The sequence below is a fragment of the Thalia democratica genome, chromosome 9 (assembly GCF_965202585.1).
Source record: "Thalia democratica chromosome 9, ktThaDemo2.hap1.1, whole genome shotgun sequence".
Classification (NCBI taxonomy): domain Eukaryota; kingdom Metazoa; phylum Chordata; class Thaliacea; order Salpida; family Salpidae; genus Thalia; species Thalia democratica.
Genome location: NC_139173.1, coordinates 15,313,094 through 15,338,357, shown reverse-complemented (window position 1 = coordinate 15,338,357; position 25,264 = coordinate 15,313,094). Strand labels below are relative to the sequence as shown.

General features: G+C 24.7%; 1 protein-coding gene across 2 annotated transcripts in view; it reads right to left on the bottom strand.

Annotated features, from left to right (window-relative positions):
• Positions 1-14,680, bottom strand: part of LOC145844027 (uncharacterized) — a 28,302-nt gene extending 13,622 nt beyond the window's left edge. The window contains exons 1-6 of one of the 2 annotated variants that reach the window (XM_082951353.1): positions 13,994-14,680; positions 12,031-12,200; positions 8,199-8,304; positions 7,262-7,486; positions 4,402-4,536; positions 1,840-2,207 (exon numbers count right to left, since the gene is read on the bottom strand). In XM_082951353.1, coding sequence (XP_082807479.1) covers positions 1,840-2,207; positions 4,402-4,536; positions 7,262-7,486; positions 8,199-8,304; positions 12,031-12,200; positions 13,994-14,372 — 1,383 coding nt within the window. In that variant the 5' untranslated portion in view covers positions 14,373-14,680. The remainder of the gene's footprint in view (positions 1-1,839; positions 2,208-4,401; positions 4,537-7,261; positions 7,487-8,198; positions 8,305-12,030; positions 12,201-13,993) is intronic. The other variant, XM_082951354.1, reaches the window with a different exon arrangement.
• Between the last annotated feature and the right edge of the window lie 10,584 nt (positions 14,681-25,264).

Genomic DNA, 25,264 nt, shown 5'->3' with positions numbered 1-25,264 from the left:
AAGAGAAGTTCTTAGCACTAAAGATATATTGCCTCGGTCATTATTTTATATAATTTCCTTTATTAAAAGCAAATAAATGGGCAGACATGCAACGGAGAACTCTCGAACTGTAACTGCGGTATCTTCTTTTCAACGTCAGAAAATGTTATGTTTAAATGAAGGAGATAAGTCCTAGTATGTCCCTTGCCAGCGCTTTAAACGTTGTTCTATCAGTTCAAAGAAAAAGGAACTCCAAATATAAACTCAAAATGGTTCAGTCGAGGAACACCCCTGACAGCAACTGTCAAGTATGCCCAACTGAAATTATACACGGACGTCAGATGCAAAATGATTTTGCATTTTCAAAAAAGCTGGAAAAATAATGCACAGTAGGCAGAAAAAGAGGGTCGAGCGGCAATTTACCTTTTTGATGACTAAAAATCAAACCAAGAGTGATAAAAGACGTAAATAATTGGATTTCTTGATTTATAACTTGCTTTATTATTGATTTTTAGTATTTTAGAAGTTACTTTAATTTGAAAGCATACAGTTTTTTTATGTTTGAAAGTTTAAAAATTACTTCAAACAATTCATAAATTTTGTCAAAAATTGCTTGGAAAAACTACCAAAAAATACCTGAAATACTTATTTATAACTATTTTTTTTAATATTCTTCTTCGATATACTATATAGTTATTATATAATATAATTTATATAGTATTTATTAAAAAATTTATAAGTTGCCTAAACACACAACATTTTAGAAATCTTTACTACTCTTTTTAAATAAAAACGTAAATAGGCTTTAAAACAATGCTTGTAAAATCCTTAAAACAATTATGTCCCCAATCGCAGAAATTTATGTAAATTTATTTTTAGCTTCCATACTATATATGCATTAACCTGGGAAAAAAGAATAAAAGTTTTTTGATGCTTTTATTAGCCATATGACGCCAAATATACCCTTAAAGTAAAAATAATTTCTTTTAAATATATCAAAAATTTGGAGTTATCAAACAACTTTTGAAAACAAATCCATTTCTAACTAAGTATAACAGTAAGAATATTTTAGTTTTAAGTATCTCAAATCTTTGCTTGGTTGTGTGTTGTTCTTCGTGATTTTTTTGTCTTTATCAAAATGTATTTATCAAAAGTTTTTTTTTTATTTAACAAAAAAATCTACAAATTTACTAGTATTCGTTATATTGCCTAAAGTACTTTCAAATTCTTCTTTAGTAGGCAATTAGAACTGATTAATTCAAAATTTTCTTGCATATAAAAGTTTAAAAAAAAGGATATTATGACTAACAACATAACTAAGTATAATAACAATTGGTTTGATTTTCTAGTCACCAAAAAAGTTAGTTGTAGTTTGCTACTAAGGTTCTTGTTAGTTCTTGAACAAAAATTACTCAGATTTTAAAAGTTTAATTTTAACACATTCAGAAAAATTAAATTTAAACTTTGCTACTTAATAAATTTGTTTTATTCATATTTTATTTGGTAAAACTATTCAGTAAAAACATAATATCTTAAAAAAAAATTATTTTTGTAAGTTTACTATTTGGAATATAAATTGTATGTTAAGTATAAAAACTTAAAATGTTTTAAATACATTAATTTGGTTGTACCAAAACATTGCATATTATTGATTAAAAAATAAATAATAATGTATAATAATGTAAATTTCTATAAACTTAGCATTCACGTATACCTATATAAATAACAAGAAATTGTACATAAGATTTTAGTAGACTAAAATACTTAGTTTTGGTCTTGAAATAATTGATTTAAGTAAATATTTTTAAAAAATTTAAACAGAAATTTCTTTGGATTAAGATAGATTTCAAAAAAACTTACCCGATATACTTCTCTTTGATTATTACGAAATCCAGCAAAAGAATTGTTTTGCGAAAACCTTCCAGGGTTGCTGCTTGGTGTTTGAAAGTTTGGGTTATTTCCAAGTGTTGCATAATTCAAATTTCTACTATTTGTAAAGTTCTGCTGTTGTTGGGTAATCAACGCGTTTTGAACTTGGTTAAATGTCCACACATTGTTAGTTTGGTGCAGATGATTGTGATTTTCTGGCGCAGCGTGTGAAGGAAAAAAGTTATTTTGACTGTTGTTGTTTGCACTTTGTTGCTGCAAGTTGTTGTGCGGATTTACCGTGAACGATACTCCTGAAGTGCCCATTGGCATCAACTGCCTGCTCACACCGCGGTGTATGTCTAAAAGTATTTACTTTTTAATTTTTAAATATTAAATATAGCAACATCAAGAAAAATAAGCGGTCAAAAGTATAAATTCAGTTACCTTCACTGTAGTCAAAGTTGTTTTTATTTTTAACAAGAATGCTCAAGTATGTTAGTTGAATCAATATTTTAAGAATTTTTGACATGATTATGACAAAGAACATTCTTTTATAGTTTTATAAAACATTTTATGACATAAATTAATCTGAATATGTTTTCTTAATATGTATGATAGAAATTGAGAATTTAATAAAGATGCCTTACTTAAGGTAATTACTAAACTTTATTCATCAATTTGCTGATAAGCAAACTCAGTATTGGGTTTAAGACTAAGACTAAGAAAAATTTATTGTGACTAAGTCTTTGTCATATTTATAATCCTGCTTGTTTGAAAATACTACTAAATTTTTCTACAAATGACTCTTATTATTCAAGCTTGAGGTGTTACTATATTTAAAATTACTGTTGATATGTCCTTTATGAATCGCGCCTAATATACAAACGTGCTATTTTTTAACCTTTTAAACTAGATTTTATTTCGTTGTCTACTTTATATCTTTACTAAAAAGAGTAAAAATTTGGATCACTTTTTCTCCTTAATGGTTATGCAGAAATGTTTTTCAGCAAAGTTTTCTCATAGCGTAACAGGTTCATATTTAGATTATATACTTAGACTTCGTATGTCCAGTGTACATACTGTTTTAGAAAGTAGTCGGCTGCTATTTTTTGCTTTTTTTGTGGATATTCTCTAACGAAATTTAACCCAGGCTTAATGCATCAATGTTGCATCTCATTGCAAATTTAGGAGTACATTGTTTAAAAGGATAAAGTTTGATTTACCGATTATTCCATCTAAAAAATATATAGCTAATAAAAACAATATAATTAAAGATGTACAGTGATGTAGAATGATTTAAGACAACAGACAGTTCGCATGCAAAAAGAAACAGACAAGCATCAAGAGTGTACCATTGCTGTTTGTCAATTCAAACGAGACAAAGGAAAAGAAGAGAGATGTCTCATTTCACCAGGCGACCTCTTGTGCCACAACAAAAACGTTTTTCATTGAATAAAGCTTGTTCTTATAATGATATTGAAACAAAATAAAAGACAACAGTCAATTTTTCAAGTAAATGATTTTTATACAGTTATTTTTTCTTAACTGTTTAAAATTTGAGTCTGTCATCACTTTATAGAAGGAACTTTTTTATTTACTATGGTACGTTATGTTTATTAATTTGAACAGTTCGTAATTATGACCTTTTTGTAATGTAGACATTATTAGCCTTTTTATGAGTATATTTGTGAACGGTATATGAAAAGCATCATAAATATTGCAACTACTTGAAAATGTACTAAGGTATATTTTGTATTCATAAAGTTTTTAAAGTGAACTTTAATTTAAAAAAATTAACACCATAATCTAAACATGTGAAACAAAGCGAGACTATTATTAAAGCACTGATGTGTTCAACATGAACATAATAAAAATCAGTGGCCGATAATATATACTACAATAATAGCTCTTAAAACTTTCATAACATAAAAATACGATTAAGAAGAAATAACTATTTTGAAATTTTTGCAATACAAAAAGCACTATTAGGTTGGACACATTAAATTTTTATAATTTTATATTACATAAGTGATTCAATTTCATTTGTAACCATAGTCTGTTTACTTTGAGCAATTTTTGTTTAAGTTGCAATACTGTTGAAAAAGTTAAAACTAACACTTTATCATGCTTAATTACTTGCTAAAAATAGTCAATGGTATAAAAATTTAAACTCAAAATAATGAAAAACACCTTTATTAACTTATTAAAGTAAGAACTACAAAGAATTTAAAACCCTACTGATGGAATGTTTACTATAGACCTTAAAAATCATGCAGATTTATTAATACTAATACCTATGACTTTTAAAGAAATATCAATACATAAAGACTATTTTATGTATAAAACTTACTTATTAACTTTTTAAAAGCTTTTGTTTACTATTACAAATTTTATAATTATAATTTGAAAAATACTTTTGTTAAGTGTTCACAACATAAGATAAACTAAACTATTTTAAATGCTAAGCACATGTTTTAACAAACGTTTTTAAGTATAAAGAACCTTAAAACATAGCACTTATTGCTTTAAAACCAATTTAAGAAATATACTTACTATTAGCTTGGCGTGCTGGACATATATAAGAGTTACCAATAAAACTATGTTGTGGGTTTGCTGAATGTTGTCCAAAATTTATAGCCATGTTGTTAACTGAACCATTCCTAATCGAGCAATTACAGTTACCAGGTGCTGTTGTAAAATAGTTGTTAATAGTATAGAAAATATAAGTATAAAAATAGATAAAGCTTATCATAAAACGCGGATAAAAATAAAACAATACAAAAATAAAATTTCAACAGGAAAACAAGATAACTATCTAATTTTTAATTAATAGATGCTGAGAATGTTCATAGCAGGGTTGCCTTGAGGTTTTTGAGAAATTTCTTCCAGATTTTTAAATGTACAAGTTTTTGGGTTTATTTTTAGCTTTAAGTTAATTTAAGGTTATTAGTATAATAACATTGAAAAATACTGTAAAGCAACTTTAAATGTGTTTTTTAATAAAAATAAATTTTGATGATGACAAAAAAAATTATCTATATGATAGATTTTTCGTTTTAAATAAAAACTTTACTACTTAACATACAAAAACTGTTAGAAACTCCAGGTTTTTTCGTGATTTTGTATAAAGTTCAAGGTTATTTAGTAACTTTATTCAAAATTCCAGGTTTTTATTTTCAAAATTTCTGAAATACCAACTTTTTAGCCTAGATTAACACATTCCAGGTTTTTTGTTTGAGTAAAATTTGTAATGCTGTTGCACAGATAAAGAACTATTGTTTAAAACTACAAAAAAACTTAAAGGCATTTAAAGTTTATATGGTAAAATTTAGAATTATAAAATTTTTTTTAAATATTTTAACATTTAAAAATTCAAGTTTGTATTTTAAGCTAAGCATAGAAACAAGTTACACAAAGTGGGATTATAGATATGTGTAAAAGACAAACTTTTAAAATAGTTACAAGAATAAATAAAACAAAAAAAAATATTTTATAGGTTTCAAGTTACAGTAATGTCATGACAAAAAAACAGCAAAAACTACAGGTTAATTAACGGTAATTTGACGACTTTTAATTCATTACCAATATTATTAACTATACTTTTCCAACTGTTTTATTTTTATTTTCAGACAATTTTGTTTTAGTAAAAGTTTTATGCGAATTAGTCACACAATTTTACTAATTAAAATTAATTTAAAAATGTATTTTAAATAATTAATTTTCATAGTAACTATTCATATAAAATATCTAATATTATGATTGGTTTTCAACTTTTATGTTTTAAAATGTTAAAACTTATGACAAGAAACAAAAACAAAGTTAGAAAAATGGAGTTTCAATTATACTATTATGACACATTTATTAAACTTCTAAGCTTGTATAAGAAGTAATTAATTGTATTTTTTTTAATGAACAAAATTTGAAAATTAATATCGATTTGGACAGCAGCAAAATAGACTTCCTGGATGTATCACTAATTTACAGAAAGACTTATACCATCCCCACAGAAAATTCAACGCAAAAGAAAAATACACCAGTATGAAGACCAACTATCCGTCAAACATCAAAAGAGAACTACCTAATACGATACAAGACAGACTATCTGCTTTATCAACAAACAAAACCATGTTTAAAAAATGTAAGGAACCATATGAGAAGGCATTAAAAAGTAGTGGCTTCAATTATGTCTTATAATAGACAAAACAAAATGATGATACGATTGGTAGAAAAAGAAGAAAAAAGCAAATGATCTATTTCAACCCCCCTTTTAACTCCACATTAAAGACCAACATAGGTAAAGAATTTCAAAAAATAGTAGACAAGCATTTTCCTAAAATTCTCAACAGGAAAACAACTAAAATCAGTTATTCATATATGCCTAACATCGAATCTGAAATCATCAAATCAAACCTCAAAATCATAGAAGATAGTAAAAACCAGAAGAAATATGAAAAAACTTGCAATTGTAGAATAAAATCTTCATGCCCAGGGGAGGTTAATACATTTCCAAAAGTGTCATATATAAAACTACTGTCACATATATTAATAAAAAACGCATTATATTATATCAAAGGCAAGAAACTTCAAAACAAGATACAAAGAACACATGCACAGCTTCAGAAATAATAGTCTTAAAGAATCCACAAAATTAAACTCATTTATTCAGACCGCTAAGTTTAACGAAGATATGATCAAGACAATGTTAAATAAATGATAATAAATAAAATTAAACAACGTAAACCAGGTAGAATATGCACTCTGTGTAATGTAAAAAGATTGGAAATTGCGTTCGCTGAAAAAATAATCCCTTAACTCCAGAACTGAATTAATCGGTAAATTTTTTACGAAATTTTACTTAAAATCATAACATTGTCATGTGCATAATTGCAATTTTTACCCATTTATAAGTTTGTTGTATTTGTGCTTGTATTTTTATCGTATTTTTATTGTATACTAGATCTAATAAGTATTTTTATAACTTTTACCTTACTCTTATAATAACATAAATCATAGTTCTATAATAATTATTTAATTGTTAAATAAATATTTTGAAATTTTTATTAATTTAACAGACTTATTTAATTTAATCAGTTATAAATAGAATCTAATTAGTACTCATTATTAACACTTAATAATAGTATATATAGCTTTGTCAGACTTTCTTTGAGTTTTTTAATTTGTGATCATTTCATAACTCATGAAACACAGTGTTAAATAAGGAACTCTGAATTTGAAATTGTCTCATTAATAATAAGTAAATACAAATTTTCAATAAGTGAAAGTCACTAAATTTTTATAGCAACAAATTTTTAAAATGTTTTACAAGTAAAATAAATGTTTAATTATAAGTGATAAGGGTAAAACTAATTTGTTTAGGATTGTAAAACGTATAAAAATATTTAAAAAAACTGACTACACCAAGGCCCATGGTGACTTTGAACGAAAGAAGACTGATTAAAACTTGTAGAATTTTGATAGTTCCTTGACGGTAACAGCAATGGGTTAGTATCAATGAGCGGTCTGCTATTGCTGTTATCATGTTCCAGAGTCTGCCACCTGTTGAGATCGTTCACATTCTGCGGGTTGTTACTAGGCATCACAACCCCTACTGGTGCATTGTTTTCATTCCTCCAGTTTGCTGGTCAATTAAAATTATAGCTACTCTTATTTGTGTTTGAAATAAAATAGTAGCAGGAAAATATAGCTAACTTATAGTTGTTTTTGAATTGAATCCGTCTATTTTTATATTTTTTAAATATATACTAATTAAATCTAGTAAAACTTCTATTTAGTTTCTAATACAGCTATAGTTTTTATTTTTAGAGTTTGTAAAAGGTAAAATAGTACTTTTAATACTAAAAATATCTACAGTATTTTAAAAATATGAAATAAATCTATAAAATTATTTAAATTTGATTGATAATTTAGGCAACTTTTTATAAGATTTTTTTTTATACCATGTTGACTAGTTTAAATCAAACACATAAATTCTTTAGATTTTTAGTTAAATGATTTTCTTTTTTTTAGTTCTGTATTGAAGTTTAATAAATAAAACCCAAAAAAGCATGAATGAAAAATATTTGTATGCTAAATTACTTTTAGATAAACTTAAAACAATTAAACTTAACTTTTTTTTTACAAAAGTTCTGTCAGAAAAAAGTTAATGTTTAGATATATGCAAAAAAGAACAATTCAATTCTATTAAAGTTGCATAAATTTTTAAATTCTAAATAATAGTGCATTAAAAACAAAAACTTTGTTTTAAAGATAAAAATCAATTGCAAATTATTTTTTTCTGCTATATAGGTTAAAAATACATGTACGATCAACTTTTATTAAAAAAAATTAACCATTGCTAGACATCCAATTGTTTTGGTTTAAAGGCCACAAAACATTAGTACTGTTACTTGTAGAATTAGGGGAATCTTGTATTACCATCCTATTTCTATTCCCAGACTGTTCAAAAACAATTACATAAGTAAAGTATGTAATAAATTTACAAGACTTTTGAACACTTAAAAATATTTTTATTACAGCTCACTTATACTAGATAGTTAAAAAAAACAACTTAACTTTACAATAAAAATATATACACTTAATCAGTAATATTCTATCAAAACTTAAGTTATATTATAACAATAATCACAATAAAAAACAATATTAGAAACTTAAATTAATTAATTAAAAAAAATTTTTTTAGTAAACAATTTAAAATGATCCTAGTTTTCTGTAGCTAAATTGGAGTTTTGTGTTATCAATTTTTTAATAAATCTAAAATTTACTTAACCAGCAATATATAAATGCCTTGCTAAAAGTTTTTTAAGTATGCACTGCACTTTATATACATATACCAATAGTACTAGTACAACTATAAGATTTTATACTTTTAAAAATATCAAACACGTTATCAAAAACATCAAAAACGTATCTAAGCTAAAAAACACAATTGGCAATATCATTCTATAAACAAACGATATAACTAAGTTCATTTTTAATTAATACGGTAATGCTATAGTAAAAAATTTTAAAACCAAACATTTCATTCAAAACATTAAGTTTAGCAAAAATTGTTTTAGTGTCTTAAAGTAAGATTGAAAACAAAAATACAAGCATTATTTGATAAACAAAGCTACCTAGGCAAAAATATATAGAGTATACACGTACATATTATTAAACTTACTAAAAGTTTTAATTTCAATTTAAGAATGTAACTTAAACGTAATATAAATGAACTAGATATAAAAAATAATACCATAACTTTCTTTCAGTAATTATAGAACTAATATTTAAAGTTTTGAGCAACACATAATGTTTAAAAAGTTGTTTTTTCAATAAATCCTAACTTATAAATAAAAAGTTTACAATAATTGTTTGTTTATATTTAAATGGTTTGTTTTGATTATTAGGCTAAACAAAATATGAGTACAAAGCTATTTGTTTTGTTGTACACACTATAAATAAACTTATTTTATGAACTATTTCTTTAAAACCTTAATTTTTGCATGCAATTTATTCATTTTAAAATTAAAATAATAAAATAGGGTATGCAGACTCCATCTATTTTTGAAACTAAAACTTTTTTTTCCATATAACCGTGTTGAATAATCAAGTTATTTTACTAATTCATAAAGCATATTCAATTCAGTGTCAAGAATTCACATAATTATAAGCATCAAGTTTGTTTGATCTTTAGATACTAAAATTTATTCAAGTAGACAAAATAAAACAAAAAACAAAAATTATAAGCTGGAAGAGAAATAAGAAATTCCATAAAAAATATTTTCATTGGTGTAATATTTTGTAAGCAACAAAATAGCAATTTAATTTTTTAATTGAGAATATTTAACGTTAGAATTACATAGTGAAACAAGTAGTTTTACATTTAAAAAAGTTTTTTTATGTGGTAAAACTAAACTTATATAAGATTATTAATTAGTTATTAGTATAAGACGTAACTAGGGGTTTTGATAAGACTTTTTTCTGAAGTTACTATTAGCGTTTGGCCTGGCAACAAAACTTGATAAAAAACTTCATAACTGTAGGCTGTTATCACAGTTTAAAGTTATTTTAAAAGAGCTGTATATTTAAAGAATAATTTCTAAGACCGAGTTTTTATGTATTACTGAAAAATGACTTAAACTAGTTTATTTGTGAGTATATATACATTAGACATAATTGTTCTACAACCAATATTCTTATGTTGCTCAACAATACTGTTTCTAAAACTAATTGACATAAAAGTAAAATTTAAATAATTTGTAATAAGAAATAAACTTTTTACTTTCACATCTGATAAATATGTGTTTAGAAGATGACAAATTGAAGTTTTTAAGCTTTTTCCACATTTTAATTCTAACTTCTAGGAATAACTTTAAATGTTTTAAGTTTACTCAGTTATATTTTCATAGTTGTTTTAATAAACTTCAATAATGAATAATATTAAAACAAATGTAATATAAAAAAAATACCAAAATAAAAGTTTTAATTATTGTTTATAGCATAGTTGCCAGATAAATTTTGAGAAAGTTTTCACACAATTACATAAAAAAAGACATTAAAACAAACAATTGTTTGTGTATATGTTATGACTTTAAACATATGTTTGGTTTGATTACAACAGTGGTTTCTCGCGACTAAGCCTGCCTGATGAGTCTTAACAAGGACGAAACCGGTCGTAGGTTGTCTTGGATGCTGTTATTGTTGATAGTGTGGTAAAGTTCAATATTTATTATACATGTGGTTAGACTTATTAAATTCTTGCGACCCTGCTTTATACAACCAGGAAAATTTATTTAAGGAAAAAAAGTCAACATACCTGATAAAAAATTAGCTTGAGTTACATCAAGCTAGCCTGAGTTTATAAGAAAAGTATAAAACTCAACCAAAAAAGTTTTAAAAATATAGTTAATCAAGCTAAATTACTGAAAAATATCAAAACAAAAATAAAAGTTTAAAAAAAACCCTATGTAAATAAAAAAACTAAAAAAAATTTAAATCAAAAAAATCTAACTTGAGATTTAAGAAAAGTATACAAACAAGCCTGATTAAAAAAAAAAAGTTTGAAGTGGTCTGAGTTATCATGAGTGTGCAACCCTATATTACTATCATAATCAATTTACATTGTACCAATACCTAAGACAAAACACATTATAAAATCACTATGTAACTAGAATAAAAAATATTTTTTAACGTAATAGTAATTTAGCCAAAAATATTTAATCAATTCCTAATTTTGTTGAAAGAAAGCATCAGTAAAAGTTTAATGAATGGTATGATAAGTGATGTCAGCTTTGTCTAATTGCTGTCAACTTAAGGAGGTAGAACAATTTTTTTAGCCTTATTTTTTAAAATTAATATCTAAGGTGCAATTTGTTTTTAGGCGTTTTCAAAGTTCAAAGTAACAGATTTAAATCAAGTAAATAGCAATCAAATTTAGACAGCTTCATAGGTTTCTAGTGGAAGGCAATTTAAAAAATTAAAAAATTAATCAATTAATTCAACATTTTTCATTCTTATATCTACAAATTGAAAGAATCTGTTAGAAGGTATTCTAAAACTTTAAACTAAAAATAAGATTTTTAAAAGAAAAAAGTTAACCTATAATCTCTTTTAAATAATATATTCTATTTATTTTTTTTGAAATTTGTTTCAACAATTTTTCGAACTAATACAAGAAAAACTTCCTGGACATTTGAGATATTTATGTAGAATCTAGATTTTTAGTGATTTTCATTTATTCACTGTTTTAGTTTTCCCCTCCCATAAAGAAACTTGTGTACTCTCTGGGTTTAATATCTTGAAGTAAATTTTAATTCTAAAATCTGTAAAAGCTATTTGCAGCTTACTTAAAACTCTACAAAACCAAGTGGTAAAAAATTATTTACTGCTTTATGGCCATACAATGTCTACTTAGCAATAAAGCTGGTACTTTTTTATACTTATAAGGAAAACATTAGCAATTGTAATCAAAGCAAATTATGGACGTTAATTTGCCATGAGACAAGCTCAAGTTTACAACAAGTTTTGATCATACCACTTGGACAACAATACATGTTTATTATATGAAAATTGACAATTCATACAACTTTAAAAGTCAATAGTTGAACAAACTTTTAAAGAATAAAATTCTGGTTTAGATGTAAAAAAATATATACTTTTTGACTTGAATTTAAACACACTTACTGTTGAATATCTTAAAAAGGAATGTGGGTTATTCATTTCTATTCCAGCCATTTGAACATTAGAAACAGGAGGATAATTATTTGAAGGAGTAAATGATTCTTGTTGACTTTCTAATGGCGTTGAAATGTTAGCAGGTAAATTTGCAAACATATTTGATTGATGTTCTACTGCTAAAATTTATACTTAGTTTCAATCAAATAAATTAAAACATTATAAATAAATTCTTGTGTACATGGTTGCCACTGATCAAGCTGAGAAAAATTTCCTGACTTTTCCTGACTTTTTACCAAAATTTTCCTGACTTTTCTCAGCCAAACTCTTAAATAAAACTTATTCTAAAATACATAATCTAACACTTGAAACTATATAAAGCTTTCATTCTAATTTCATAACAGGTAAAAAACAACAGTTTTTTGCTGAATTCTTTCATCAAACTTCCATTACATCACTTAAAACATCTGTGTATGATTGATGCATTTGCAATAAACAGCTCTACCAGCAAAATACTTGTATTATTACCTTAAAACACAGCTTGTTTGAAAAAAGGCACAATTATTTTAGCATTTCCTGGCATAAATGTATGTAGATAAACGAAACAACATATAAGGAACTTTAACAATTAAAACCTTAAATCAATAAGGAACTTTCACAACTCAAACCCTAAAACAATAACGAACTTTTACAGTTAAAACATTAAAACAATAAAGAACTTAATCAAATAATGTTTTTTTTAATGAATGTACTAAAATTTATTTTTTCTGTTTTTTATTAGCACTTCAACATCTTCATCTAATGAATATATGGTTTCCTTCATCTGAACTGCATTCCGCTTCATTTTCTTGGCATTTAAAATCATTTGCCTCATTTTATTTAAATTGCTCTCATCTGCTGCCCCTACACTTGTTGAAGAGAATCTTTTCTCTAAATCAAGCCACAACTTGTGGGCTTCATTTCTTTTCTTTTGGCACTCATTTATTTTTACTTTCATTTATAAAATATTTCCTCTTATCATTTAGTATAAAATTTGTAACAAATAAATATACTCTTATATACTCTAAAAACTTAAGTTACAATACAAAAAATACAAATAAACTTAATCTTGGCATATACCTCTCTTATAACTTATTTTATAAATTTAAACAACTTTGAAAAAACTATAAAGAGGTAAAGTATACACATTAACTTGTTACATAAAATACTAAACTAACTGCTTTGTTATAAAGAACTCAATTATTTACTTAAACAAAAAACACTTTGATTCTAAAATTATGCTAGTTAAACTTTTTGTATATATCACAGTTTCACTATGGAAGTGTCCTTGCTACAGATCATCAATACTAAAAAGCTTACAAAATCTGCTTGTTCAAGTAGGGTACTTGTTCAATATGTTAATAGAAATTTTTTGCAGTTTTGTAAGGGATATTTTACTAATTTATACCAGATGAAGGCATTGGAAATAAAATTAAATATTTTTGTAAACTTCTAAGAAAATTTTGGAGTTTTTTTCTGACTTAAAAGGACTTTTAATTAATTTTTACCATTTGAAAGCTTTGGAAAACAAGGAATTTTGTAAATTTAAACTGAAAAAATCTGACTTTTTTTAAATTTTATTAAATTTCCTGACTTTTCCTGACTTTTATTCAAAACCCCCCATTTTTTCCTGACTTTTCCTGACTTTTTTGATTTTTTAAAATTTTTCCTGACTTTTCCTGATTTCCTGACCGAGTGGCAACCCTGTGTGTAAGTTAGATTTATTAAAATCTGGTTATTTATGTATTTAATAAGTCAACAACTTATAAGTAGTTTTTGAAATTAAGTTTTGTTATTATTATCTAATTTAACAAAAATATCTTAAACTTCTTTATGTTCATAGTTCAATAATTGAACTTGATTGAATAAAACATTCTAAAATTTGTTTGTTCTACCATTGCTATAATCACATAAATAAATCTAAATCACTTACTTCTTGCACTTAAATTTTGAGTGTTATCATTTAATTGGTTACCAGGTATATCACTATTACTTCTGTTTAATCCGTAGTACAAATTTGTATTTACTGAATTAGTTGGCAATCTAGATCTAATCCTATCATAACTATCTGCTGATGTCATAACATTTCCAGGTACATTACTATTCATTGTTCCACGAGGTGATGGAGCTAAAGAATTTCTTGATCTATACTCTGAAGGCACTCTATGAGTCTGAGCTAAACTTGTGTTACGTAGCCAATCGAATTGATTATTCAATCCATTTTCAGCAATTGATGAATCACCTTCATCCATACTAATGCTTTGAAAAGGGTCTATTGAAGTCATTATGGAGATTTCTCTAGTAGATCTCATAGATAAATATTTCTCTAAAATTTGAAACAGTTTATTTAAAAAATATATCTGGAACCTAGTTTCTTTAAGCAATGATTACAAACTGTATGCTTTTAATATGTAATAAAACAATAAATTCTCAACTTAATTTTTTATCAAGAAGAAATATAAAAGTTTAATCAGTCAAAAGTTTAGTGCAATAAATGTTTGTGTTTTTTTTTTGATTGTCAGTTTTCTGAAATTTTTTCTGAAAATAAAATAAAAACATAAAAAATGTACTAAGCCTCATTTTAAGTAACAAGATATATTTGTAATAGAATAAAAGAAAGTTCTTATCAGGGTTGCCACTGCTTTTTAAGTAACTTTCCAAGTATTCCAAGTAACTACACGTTTTTGGGTCTATTTTAAGTTTAAAGTTAACTTTAAGGTTAAAAACTGTGTAGTAATATAACAATATTGGAAAGATACTGTAAAGCTACTTTAAATGTGTTTTTTAACAAAAAAATTAATGATGATGACAAAAAATGTTATCTATTCAATAGATTTTTTGTTTCAAAACAAAGTTTTACTACTTAACATGTAAAAATGTTTAAAGTTCTAAGTTTTTTTGTGATTTTTGTTCAAAATTCCAGGTTTTTCAAGGTTTTTTTTAGTCTAAATTGTCAAATTCCAGGTTTTTCCAGAATTCCAGGTTTTTTGGCAACCCTGTATCTATATAATTTTCAACAATGAAAATCATTTAACTTTATAACATTTTTGGACTAAGTGCAAATGCAGCAATTTAGTATTTAAATATAAAAGCACAAAACTCATAGGAATCTAAATTCTTTAAAAGGCTTAATCTTATTTTTAGTCACTCAAAAATTAAAAATAAATAGTAAAAACCACTGTCAAGCAATTTGTATAAAATTCTAAATGAATAGTTGTTGTTGTTTTTTTGATTTAATTTGTTAATTCTATTTAAACTTAAATTTTTATAACTGATGAGCCTTTTTGGTGAAACTTTTTATACTGTATTATCTTGTACACTATCACCTTAAATATACTCAAAGCAGTACTCAAAACCTTATTAACTATAATTAGTACATTTATTATAAACATACAATTGTTTAAAATAAAACTTAATTCTTTTTTATCAATGTAATTATGTTTTATCATAAACAATCGTATGTGTAATTTAAATTTGTTTCAGCAATAGTTAAAAATCTTACAACAAAGAAAAATATAGTTAGAATTCCAATTAAAGTTATAGAAAAAAAATTGGGAAATGGGAGGCTTCAAAGTGTTAGCCACTTCAACATATACATGCAGTTTTTTACTGATTTAAGTGAGTTTGTCTGTTTATCTTTATTATTGTAAATTATTTTACAACCTATTTTTAACCCTTACCCAAACATGTACTCTGAACCTAAAAGTTTTACTGAAAATACTGCATGTATATAAAACAGACAAAAGTTTTGCCACTAGTAATGCTAAAAACGTAGCTAACACTTTAAGACCTTCCCAACACAGTGGGCCTGAAAACAAAAACAGTAAAAAACTATATTTTTTCTTTATAAATTTGTGGCTAGAAAGCTAATATTTGAGCATTTGTAAATTGTATAGTTATACTTCTATTTTTAACAAACCTGCAAAAAAAATAAAACCGAAGACCAATAATTGGTAGACTTACTAGATTATAAGCACTACCAATGTTACAATGAAAAAACTACTTAATAAGAAATATTAACAACTTTTTGTTTTACTTTACTCTTACTATTAAAAAAAAAATATCATTTATTATATTTCATAAATTTAAAAGAAAAACAAAATGCTTAAAAAGTAGTAGTGGATAAAATACAAATTGAAATTTCCTAGAGATAAGTTTTTCTTTAAATCTTTAACCATTTAAAATGAAATTTACTTACAAAAACAACTTACTTTATAGCATGATTTAATCTCTAAACAAACAAAGACAATATTTAATATTCTAAGATAAGAAACTATTGACAAGTAAAAATTTACAATTTTTTACACCTTAAACATTTTACCTGTTATTCTTCATTTCCTTTACATAAATCGAAACTGATAATAGAAAAATTCTAAATAAAAATACTGCGTTAATTTCATAATAGTTTAAAAAATCTAGTTTTTCCGTGCTCATATCTATAATACAAAACTTAACAAAACTAAAAATTATATATTTGATCATCTATAATAAAAATTTCCAGCACTGAAGCAAAAAAATAAATTAAAAGAAATCAAAGGATATTCTTAAATTTTTCAAATTTATCTAGGAAATGTAGTGCTTTTTCAGAAAATTACAAAAAAGTAGCGAAATCTAGGTAAGTTGCAACCCTGTTTATAGCCATACACCCCTCAAAGTTCTAAACTATGGACTGATACATGGGAGTGTTTTGACTGATTTTTGTGATCCCCAGATAAAATACAGGAATAAGCTAATAAAAAAAGCAATTGAAAATGTTTTATTTTTGTATAGTTTACTAAAAAAAAATTTAAATGTTAACTTCTTGATATAAAGTTAATTTTTTTTTAAGAAAACTACAACATAGTTGATAAGATTTTTGTAAATAAAAAGTATATACTATATTGAAATATATTTAAATGAAAAATTTTAATACTTAATTTTTAATTCACTTTTTATGAACCATATAAGGTATGGTCTGTTATGCTGAGGTAGAACCAATAAAATAAAAGTTAATGAAATCAATATACTCTTAAATAAATCACTCAGGTGCATTCACTATAAAAGTACAAGAGTGTAAGAAATTTGAAAACAACAAAAAATTATTAATTGTTGAAAATTTATTCAAATATGAGTTAGGAGTTTTTATGTTCAAATTTGTACATAATTTTTTATTCATTATTATTACCAGTTAATTTTAATTGTTACTTTAAAAATATAACTAAAATACATAGCCATTCAATAAGGTCCTCAAAAACATTTTTTTTACCAAGATATAAAAGCAGTAATGGCCATAAATTAGTTTGTTAGTGTATTAGTAAACAACTTCATAGTGTACATTTTATCTGTGTAAATAAAATTATTAGTCTCTAAATATAGTTTTGCCAGAAAACAAAGAAAGTTTAATATTTAAATCATGAGCTGAAATCACTGATAAAATTTAAAACTAGTATTTATATAGACTTATTTTATGATTATTAGTGTTTTTTTTCTTATTTATTTTATTTTTTATTTTTTCAAAAAAAAAATTATTTACTATTTAAAGTGTATTTTTTTTGGTTGCTTACATTATTGTTTTGGTATAGTTAAACTTCTATATTTGAACATTTATTCAAAATTGTAAAAACTGATAGTTTTAATTAAGAAGATATATTTATTTTATAATTTTTATTTAGTTTAAGCTTTTTTTTTATGGATACAGCTTTGTTTTACTTTTTTTTTTGAATATTGCAGCTTTATTTATATATTTATTGCTATTTTTATTTTTTTAATGTTATAGCTTTAATAGGTATATGCAAGGACTATTCCTTGGGCACAACAGGTCTCAACAATTTTAATTTCGGAGACAAAGATAATATTAAATCTATTTATTCACACTAAGGCAACAATGTTTCACCCCTAAGGGATCTTCAGGCCTGCAAAATAAAACAAAAATAAGACGATGGATAACTAAAAATATTTATTCACACTAAGGCAACAATGTTTCACATCTAAGGGATCTTCAGGCCTGCAAAATAAAATAAGACAATGGATAACTAAAAATATACTTATAGCTTTAATCATTATTGCTTATTTTTTAATAAGTTTAAATGATTTGATAGTAGAGTCTAAATTCTTAAACATACTTGAAAAAAACTTTAAACTTATTTATTATTATGTTTTTCTCTTTTTTAAATCATATAAAAGGTTAAATTATTTGCTAAATAATTGATAAATTTTTAAATTAAAAACATTTCAGATACAAACTTTACCTTTTGACGTAGAGTTTAATATATATTTTATGTGTATATAATATTAGATATATGTGTGTATATAATTTTTTTTTTGATTTTTTTTTTTAGAAAAATATTTAACGTTGTTAAGTTCAATAATTTTTACTACTACATTTTACTACATTACAAGCATTTAATATATAACATACATGTTACATCAAGTTTCTGTGACTTTTACTGTCTTCACCGTTGTTAAGTTTTATTAAATTTTATTGATTCACTAACTAATGGTTGATGTTTAATTTTTGTTCAAAATAGATTACAAACATAAAAACTAAATTAACAAACTTTGCAAGACAAATTAAATAGTTGAAATAACCTCATTTATATTGTGACGTAATTATTAGATGTAATGAATGTATTTTGTTCATTCATTGACAACAGTAAAATTTGAATCAGTTATTCTTTCCATTAACGTGAGTGGTTTGTTTATATTATGATTTGTTGTTTTTTTGTGTACTTTAGTTTACTTTACTTATTTTAGACTTAATAATTACAAATATTATATAGTTTTATAACAATCGGATTTAATACTAAGTATTTTACCTAATATTAACTATTATCTGTAGAAACTATTTTATTTTAATTAAAACATGTATACACCTACTTTATTATATGCTTCTATTCTTTCATTACAGTAATTATTTTTTACAGAACCCAGTTGAAGTGTGTTGATTTGTTAACACACTGAAACACATGTTGTTACAATAAAGGAAAATTACAGTACAATTTGTTTTTAAGTTTAATAATCTCATTTTACATAGAGTTTTTCATTATTTTGGACTAAAAAGTTATTTTTATTTGTAATTTATTATAACTTTGATTAAGTTGGGTATGCAACTTGATGACCGAGAGGTCTTTTTGCGTATCCAGGTCCTTGAACCAAAAAATTTTGAGCATTTTTTAGTTTTTGTTCAATAATAAACCACTTTAGGTATAAAATTTTTATTATTACAAATGTATCACATTTGAATAAGGAAACTTTTCATTCAAAATGAGTCAATCAAAAGTGTTTAGAAATGCAACTTTGAAATTATTTTAAAACTCAAAGGGTTTCAGTTTTAACTAAAAACTTTTAATTTAATTAGATATATACTATTATATGAAGGTTTTTAAACCCATTTATATACCATTTGCAACTTAGTATATAGAGATTACTCATTTTTATTTTATATTTTATTACACAAAGCTTTTCAAAACAAAATATAAAATGAGTAATCTCTATATACTAAGTTGCAAATGGTATATAAATAAGAATCAGATATTGTTTTTATTTTTAAAACATTAGACAAAATATAGTTTTACAATTAACTTTTTTCTTCTAGTTGTAAAATAATTGGTTTGCTATTTGTTGTTTTTGAAAATATAATTTTCTTGTGATTTAAATTAGATTTTTAGCTAAATTATAACTGGAACTGTTTGACTAAGTATTTATTTACATAAAATTATATATGGTTTTTAGACACATTAATTACTTATATTAATTAGTACTATGTTACCAGTTTTTTAGGTATTAAAGGTCTGGTGATACATTTTAGGTTCACAATGTTAGGCAGAATTTTCACATTGTCAGTAATGACACGACTTAAGTTTATATTTTAAATATTTAACTAAAAATCAAATAACTGGATTACTTACTGAGATTTTGCATTCTGTTTTAATGTTATTTTCAAACTGTTTAAAATTTAAAAAATTTATGTACTTAAACTTAAGAGTTTTAGACAGTTATGTAATTTTTTAGCTGTATCATTAAAAACTACTACTGAAAATACTTGAATATCGAACAAAAAACTGTGCAACCCCACTGGAAAAAGCCAAGACAAACCCCTGGACTGATATATCTGTTGAAATATATAACAAAGCCATCTTTGAACTTCCACTTAGAACTAAATTAGATTTAACGGAATTGCAACTCTTGAATACAAAAAAGCTAGTCTGAGTAGCTTGAGATACATCAAGTCAGCTAGAGTTTATGAGAAATGTTAAAAAAATAATAATTTAAGCCAAAAATGAATCATAGTTGAAAACTTAAAAAACCAAAACAGTAACAAAGGGATTTAATAAAAACAAAACTAAATAAAATAAGAAAATATTAACTATCTGAACTATAGAGAAAATATCAAAACTATCCTGCCTTTTTCAAAAAAGTTTAAATTAGCCTGAGTTATACAAAGTTTGTGGGAACCTTGATTTTATTATAAAAACAAATAAAAAATAAAAGGTTACATTGGATTTTTTTTAATTTTTAGAAGTATACTTATAATTACTCTATAACTAAAGCTGGTCATTATTTGTTATGTTGATTTGGTTTTAACGGTATTGGTCCATTCATAACTGTAGCAATTTCAATTATTTATTTATTATAATTTAAGATTATTAATTAAGTTTTTTTTTTCTTGTTAAAATAAATTAAAAGTCTTGTTGAATATTTATTTTTAAACTATATATATGTGTTGGGTTTTGATCTTGGACATTCAACTCAAAGAGTCTTTAGAACCTGTCATTAGGACCTCTATGTTATCAGGCTACACAAATTTAATCATTTGCAATAATTTGGCAATATATATTCAGAAAGTACCATTTAGCTCAATTTATCTTTATTAAAATGTTAAAAGAGTATTTTCTGATGTTTTTCTACCTTAAAAAAATAAAAAATTTTTATTTATGTCTGTTTATATTGAATATTTGTTTATAAGTATGTTTTAATGTTTATAAATAACTGTGTAATTTGATACCTTGAAGCTAGAAGTTTTTTTGTTATATTTGAACATTTTTGAACAGACAAAATAAGTTTATTTTTAATAGGAATTTTAACAAGCTATGCCTGAGTTTAAAATTTTAAGCATATTTTAAATAACCACTTTTTTATGGTCATTGAACTATGTTTTTTATTACATTTTTATAAGTTTTTTTTTTTTTTTAAGGTAGAAAAACATCAGAATTAACTCACTCTCCCCTCTACAACGATAAACGTTTTCTGAAGAATTGTATTTTTTATGATACTTAAAGCTTCATTAATTAAAAGTATAATTATGTACACTACTCAAAGTAGTTGAAGTTAATGAGTGGTGAGTAAGCTTAATGAATAATTTTTTCCATGCCAGTTACTTGAACTTATTTATGAATATCCCTATTTCTCAAAACTAGATTTAACTTATTTATAATGTTAGCATCTTTATTTAATTGATGTTTAGATTTTTATTTAAGAAAAATTGGTGTTTGCATCTTTATTGACATTTTTCATAAAAATTATGCATCATAAAAACTAAAAAACCATTTTAAGTTATTGTTATGACATACTTTTTCAATTTTTATAACAATTTAATTCAAAAATTTTAAGTTTCCTTTTAACAATTGTCTAATGCTCAACTCTTATAGCATAAAATATGATAGGGCAGGGTAATAACTGAATGTTTAGCTTATGTTTAAGTTTGAATGTTAAAATTTTCAGCAGCTTTTAGTATTTAACCAGGTTTTCAGTATGCTATAAATAAAACTTTAATAAATAAAGTTCAAATTTTAAATTTATATTTTCTCAAAGCTAATATTGTTTTTTGACATAAAAATATCAAAAGTTTTATTTTTACTCAATGAAAGAACCTTAGCACATACTAACATTTCCCACCTGCGCACAATTCCCACCCGATAAACTCCAACCCGAATCATCTCCCACCCAAATAAAATCCCACACGATTAATTTCCACCCGGATCAATTCCTACCCAAACCAATTCCCACCCGATCATTACCCACCAAATCATTCCACATCTAAATCAATTCCCATCCGATAAAATCGCACCCGATTAAATCCCACCCAAATCATTTTCCATCGCTCAATTCCTACCCGATAAATTCTCAGCCGATCATTACCTACCTGAAAAAGTTCCTATTCAAATACCAAGTTTTGATTTATTTATTGTTGCACAAGTTAAAAATAAAATTTTAGTATGAAAAGAACTCAAATAAAAATTTTAGTTTTTATTCTTCTTAAAAACAATTAAAGAACAAGTTAAGTGATGTAAAGTATAATTCTTTAAATTAAAATTTTTGAAATAAAATTGTTTTTATTACTAGCTTTATCGTGTTTTTAGTCTAATATAGGTTTTCTTTGTTGATTAACACGGTAATTTTAAATAATAACGGTTTGCGGGCAGCAGAAAATTGGCCTGTTACTAGTAAAAAAGCTTTTATGGCATAATTTAATCTAGACTTAAAATAAAACACATTTTAGTTTTTTAGTATCGGAATTATTTTTAGTAATGGTAACTAATTTATATTCAATTAAATTTACTTTTAAACGAATTGTAACAATCTAAAAAAGTTAAAAAATATAATTTAATTAAAACTAATAAAAAAGAAGTCCAATACATTCAATTCACTTTTAAATATTAAAGTTGTAACATCTAAAAAAATTTTTTAATAGTAATTGTATAACAACAATTTTTTTTTTTCGCTTACTCCAAGTTAATGTTGCCTAGAGATTCAAATTCGTTAAGTAATGTTTCCTAAACTAAAGTTTGTACGATACATCATAGTTGCCATATTTCTATCAGCAGTTGGCTAAACAATTACTTAAATTTACATTTTAGGTTAAAACAATCTTCTATTCAGAAACGATTATTTTGGAATTCTGTCAACCCTGTACGTGTATATAAATGTAACGTCTAAAAATATAGTTTTGTAGTTGTTGAAAATCTATTTTTAAAAATATTTTGATTTTTTTAATATACGGAATTCAAAAAAGATTAGTTCACACAACACAGCTTTTGAAAAGTTAGAACCACCCCGTTAAATAATCTTTTTATTGTAGATCTTATGAGCAAAATTTTTATTTAAATTAAAGTAAGTCAAGTTTAGCTACATCATTAAGTAAACATCAAACATTTTTAATCGCTTATAACAACTAATGGAAATTAGTAATCTTAAGTCTCATCTGGGCGCTGTAACAAATTCGCTCTTTTTTATTAAATTGTATTTTAGTTTTTGGTCATTTTCGTAGGTTGGCGATTAATGTTTTTATTGTTGATGTAAGCTGTTTTTTACACTAACTTTGATAGTGCCAACCTGTATGTGAAATATTCTTTATTTCTGTTATTATTTCATTACAAGATCAAACCATTTGCAAATTTATAACAGATTGTTTTAAATATATTAAGTTTTAAAAACTGTTTAGCTTTTTATATTTCCTTGTATTTAATTTCTTGAACATGGAGCAGGAACATGTAGGTCTTGCCCCCAACACTTCAAAAAATTAACAATAAGACTAAGAAGAGCTTTAGCTCAATATGTAAATATAATCCCTTAACGCAGGCCTCAACGATTACAGCGCGGAATTTAAAAAAAAATTACTCTAAAAGTTTTGTATAACTCTTTATAGGTAAAAAAACATCTAATAAGCACTATTGTGAGGTTAGAATGAAATTAAAAGAACTCTAAATGTTTGTTTGTTTAAAAGCTGTATTTTATTTGTACAAGATGTTTTTAAGCTGATAAACACGTCTAAGGCCAAAAATTCCTGTTTGCGTGCCGTACGTTGCTCATCCTCAAGGCTAAGACTATCTGCAATATGTTCTGTTTTAACTATCATAATGATTTTAAGTTGCCAACAATTTTCATTTTGGGTCAGGTTTTAAATTTGAAAAATATTTTGAAACTTTATTTAAGAACACTAATTTAAGTATTTTTTAATTGGACACAACAAAGTTTGTATGCAATGTAAATACAGTTTAATAGAGATTACTCAAAAAAACTGTTAAAAATTTACTATAACAACCTAAATTAACATAGGGTGCTTGGGATTCTTAAATATTTTTTTTTGATTAACGTTTTTCTATTAAATTAACGGAAATAACCATTCTAACTGACAAAATGTTTTGTATATAAACAAAACATGGTTTTTCTATTAAATTAACGGAAATAACCATTCTAACTGACAAAATGTTTTGTATATAAACAAAACATGGACTAAACAAATGCAAAAAGTACATTTAATTACAGTCAGAAAAAATAATAGTCATTTGTTAAAAAATAAAACTATAGTAATATTTTTCAAAACCAATCGTAATTTGAGAACTAAAAAGTTTATTTGTTTTGTAAACTCTTTTATGACTATTAAAACGACTAAAATTTATTTTGTTCCTTCGTTTAGTTTTAATTAGACCAGTTTAAAGCTTTAGCTGAAAAATTTAATTGAAATCTTGTTGAACATATTAGTGAGATTTGATATAGGTTTTTTAAATAAAACTTTTAAATGAAAAAAAGGCACTTTACTATTAATAACATAGATTGTAGATGAAAAAAGTAGAAAAATTTTATCACAACCTAGTAATTTCTTTAAATCGTATTTTGAATTTTAAAATTGATACTTATGATAAAAATTCTTAGGTTTTGTTATAAGCTTTTAGTATAATAAAAAATACTTAACTTATTTAACAACATAAGCATTTTTAAATAAACACAGGTGGAAAGTTAAGACAAGTAGAATAGTTTTAACTTTTAAGATTTTTATTATTTAATGCATTTAGAAAACAAAAACTTATTACAAAATAAATCATGGTATACCCAACATAGGCACAGTTAAAAACATAAGATAACAAAGCATTTAACTTTTTTATTTAATTCAACAGTCATTTGAACTTTTTTTCTTTCTCAGCTGGGCTGCTGGTTCGGGTTGAGCTTGGAAAATTTTCGGGGACAACAGGCTGTCTGGTTCGTCGGTGGAGGTTGGAACAATATCGCAATCGGTAAATTCATCATCTGGTAAGTTGCTGTCTTGACTGTTCACTTTTACAGAAACTCTTGGACTTTTATGATTAATTGTTTTGCACTCAGCTTGTTTATCTACGTCGAGATATCTTTGAAACTTTTTGTAAGCATCAGTGTAGATACCTTTGAATTGTTCACATAAATATTTAATATATAAGTTTGTATTTATAATAAAGATAAATACTACTTAAAG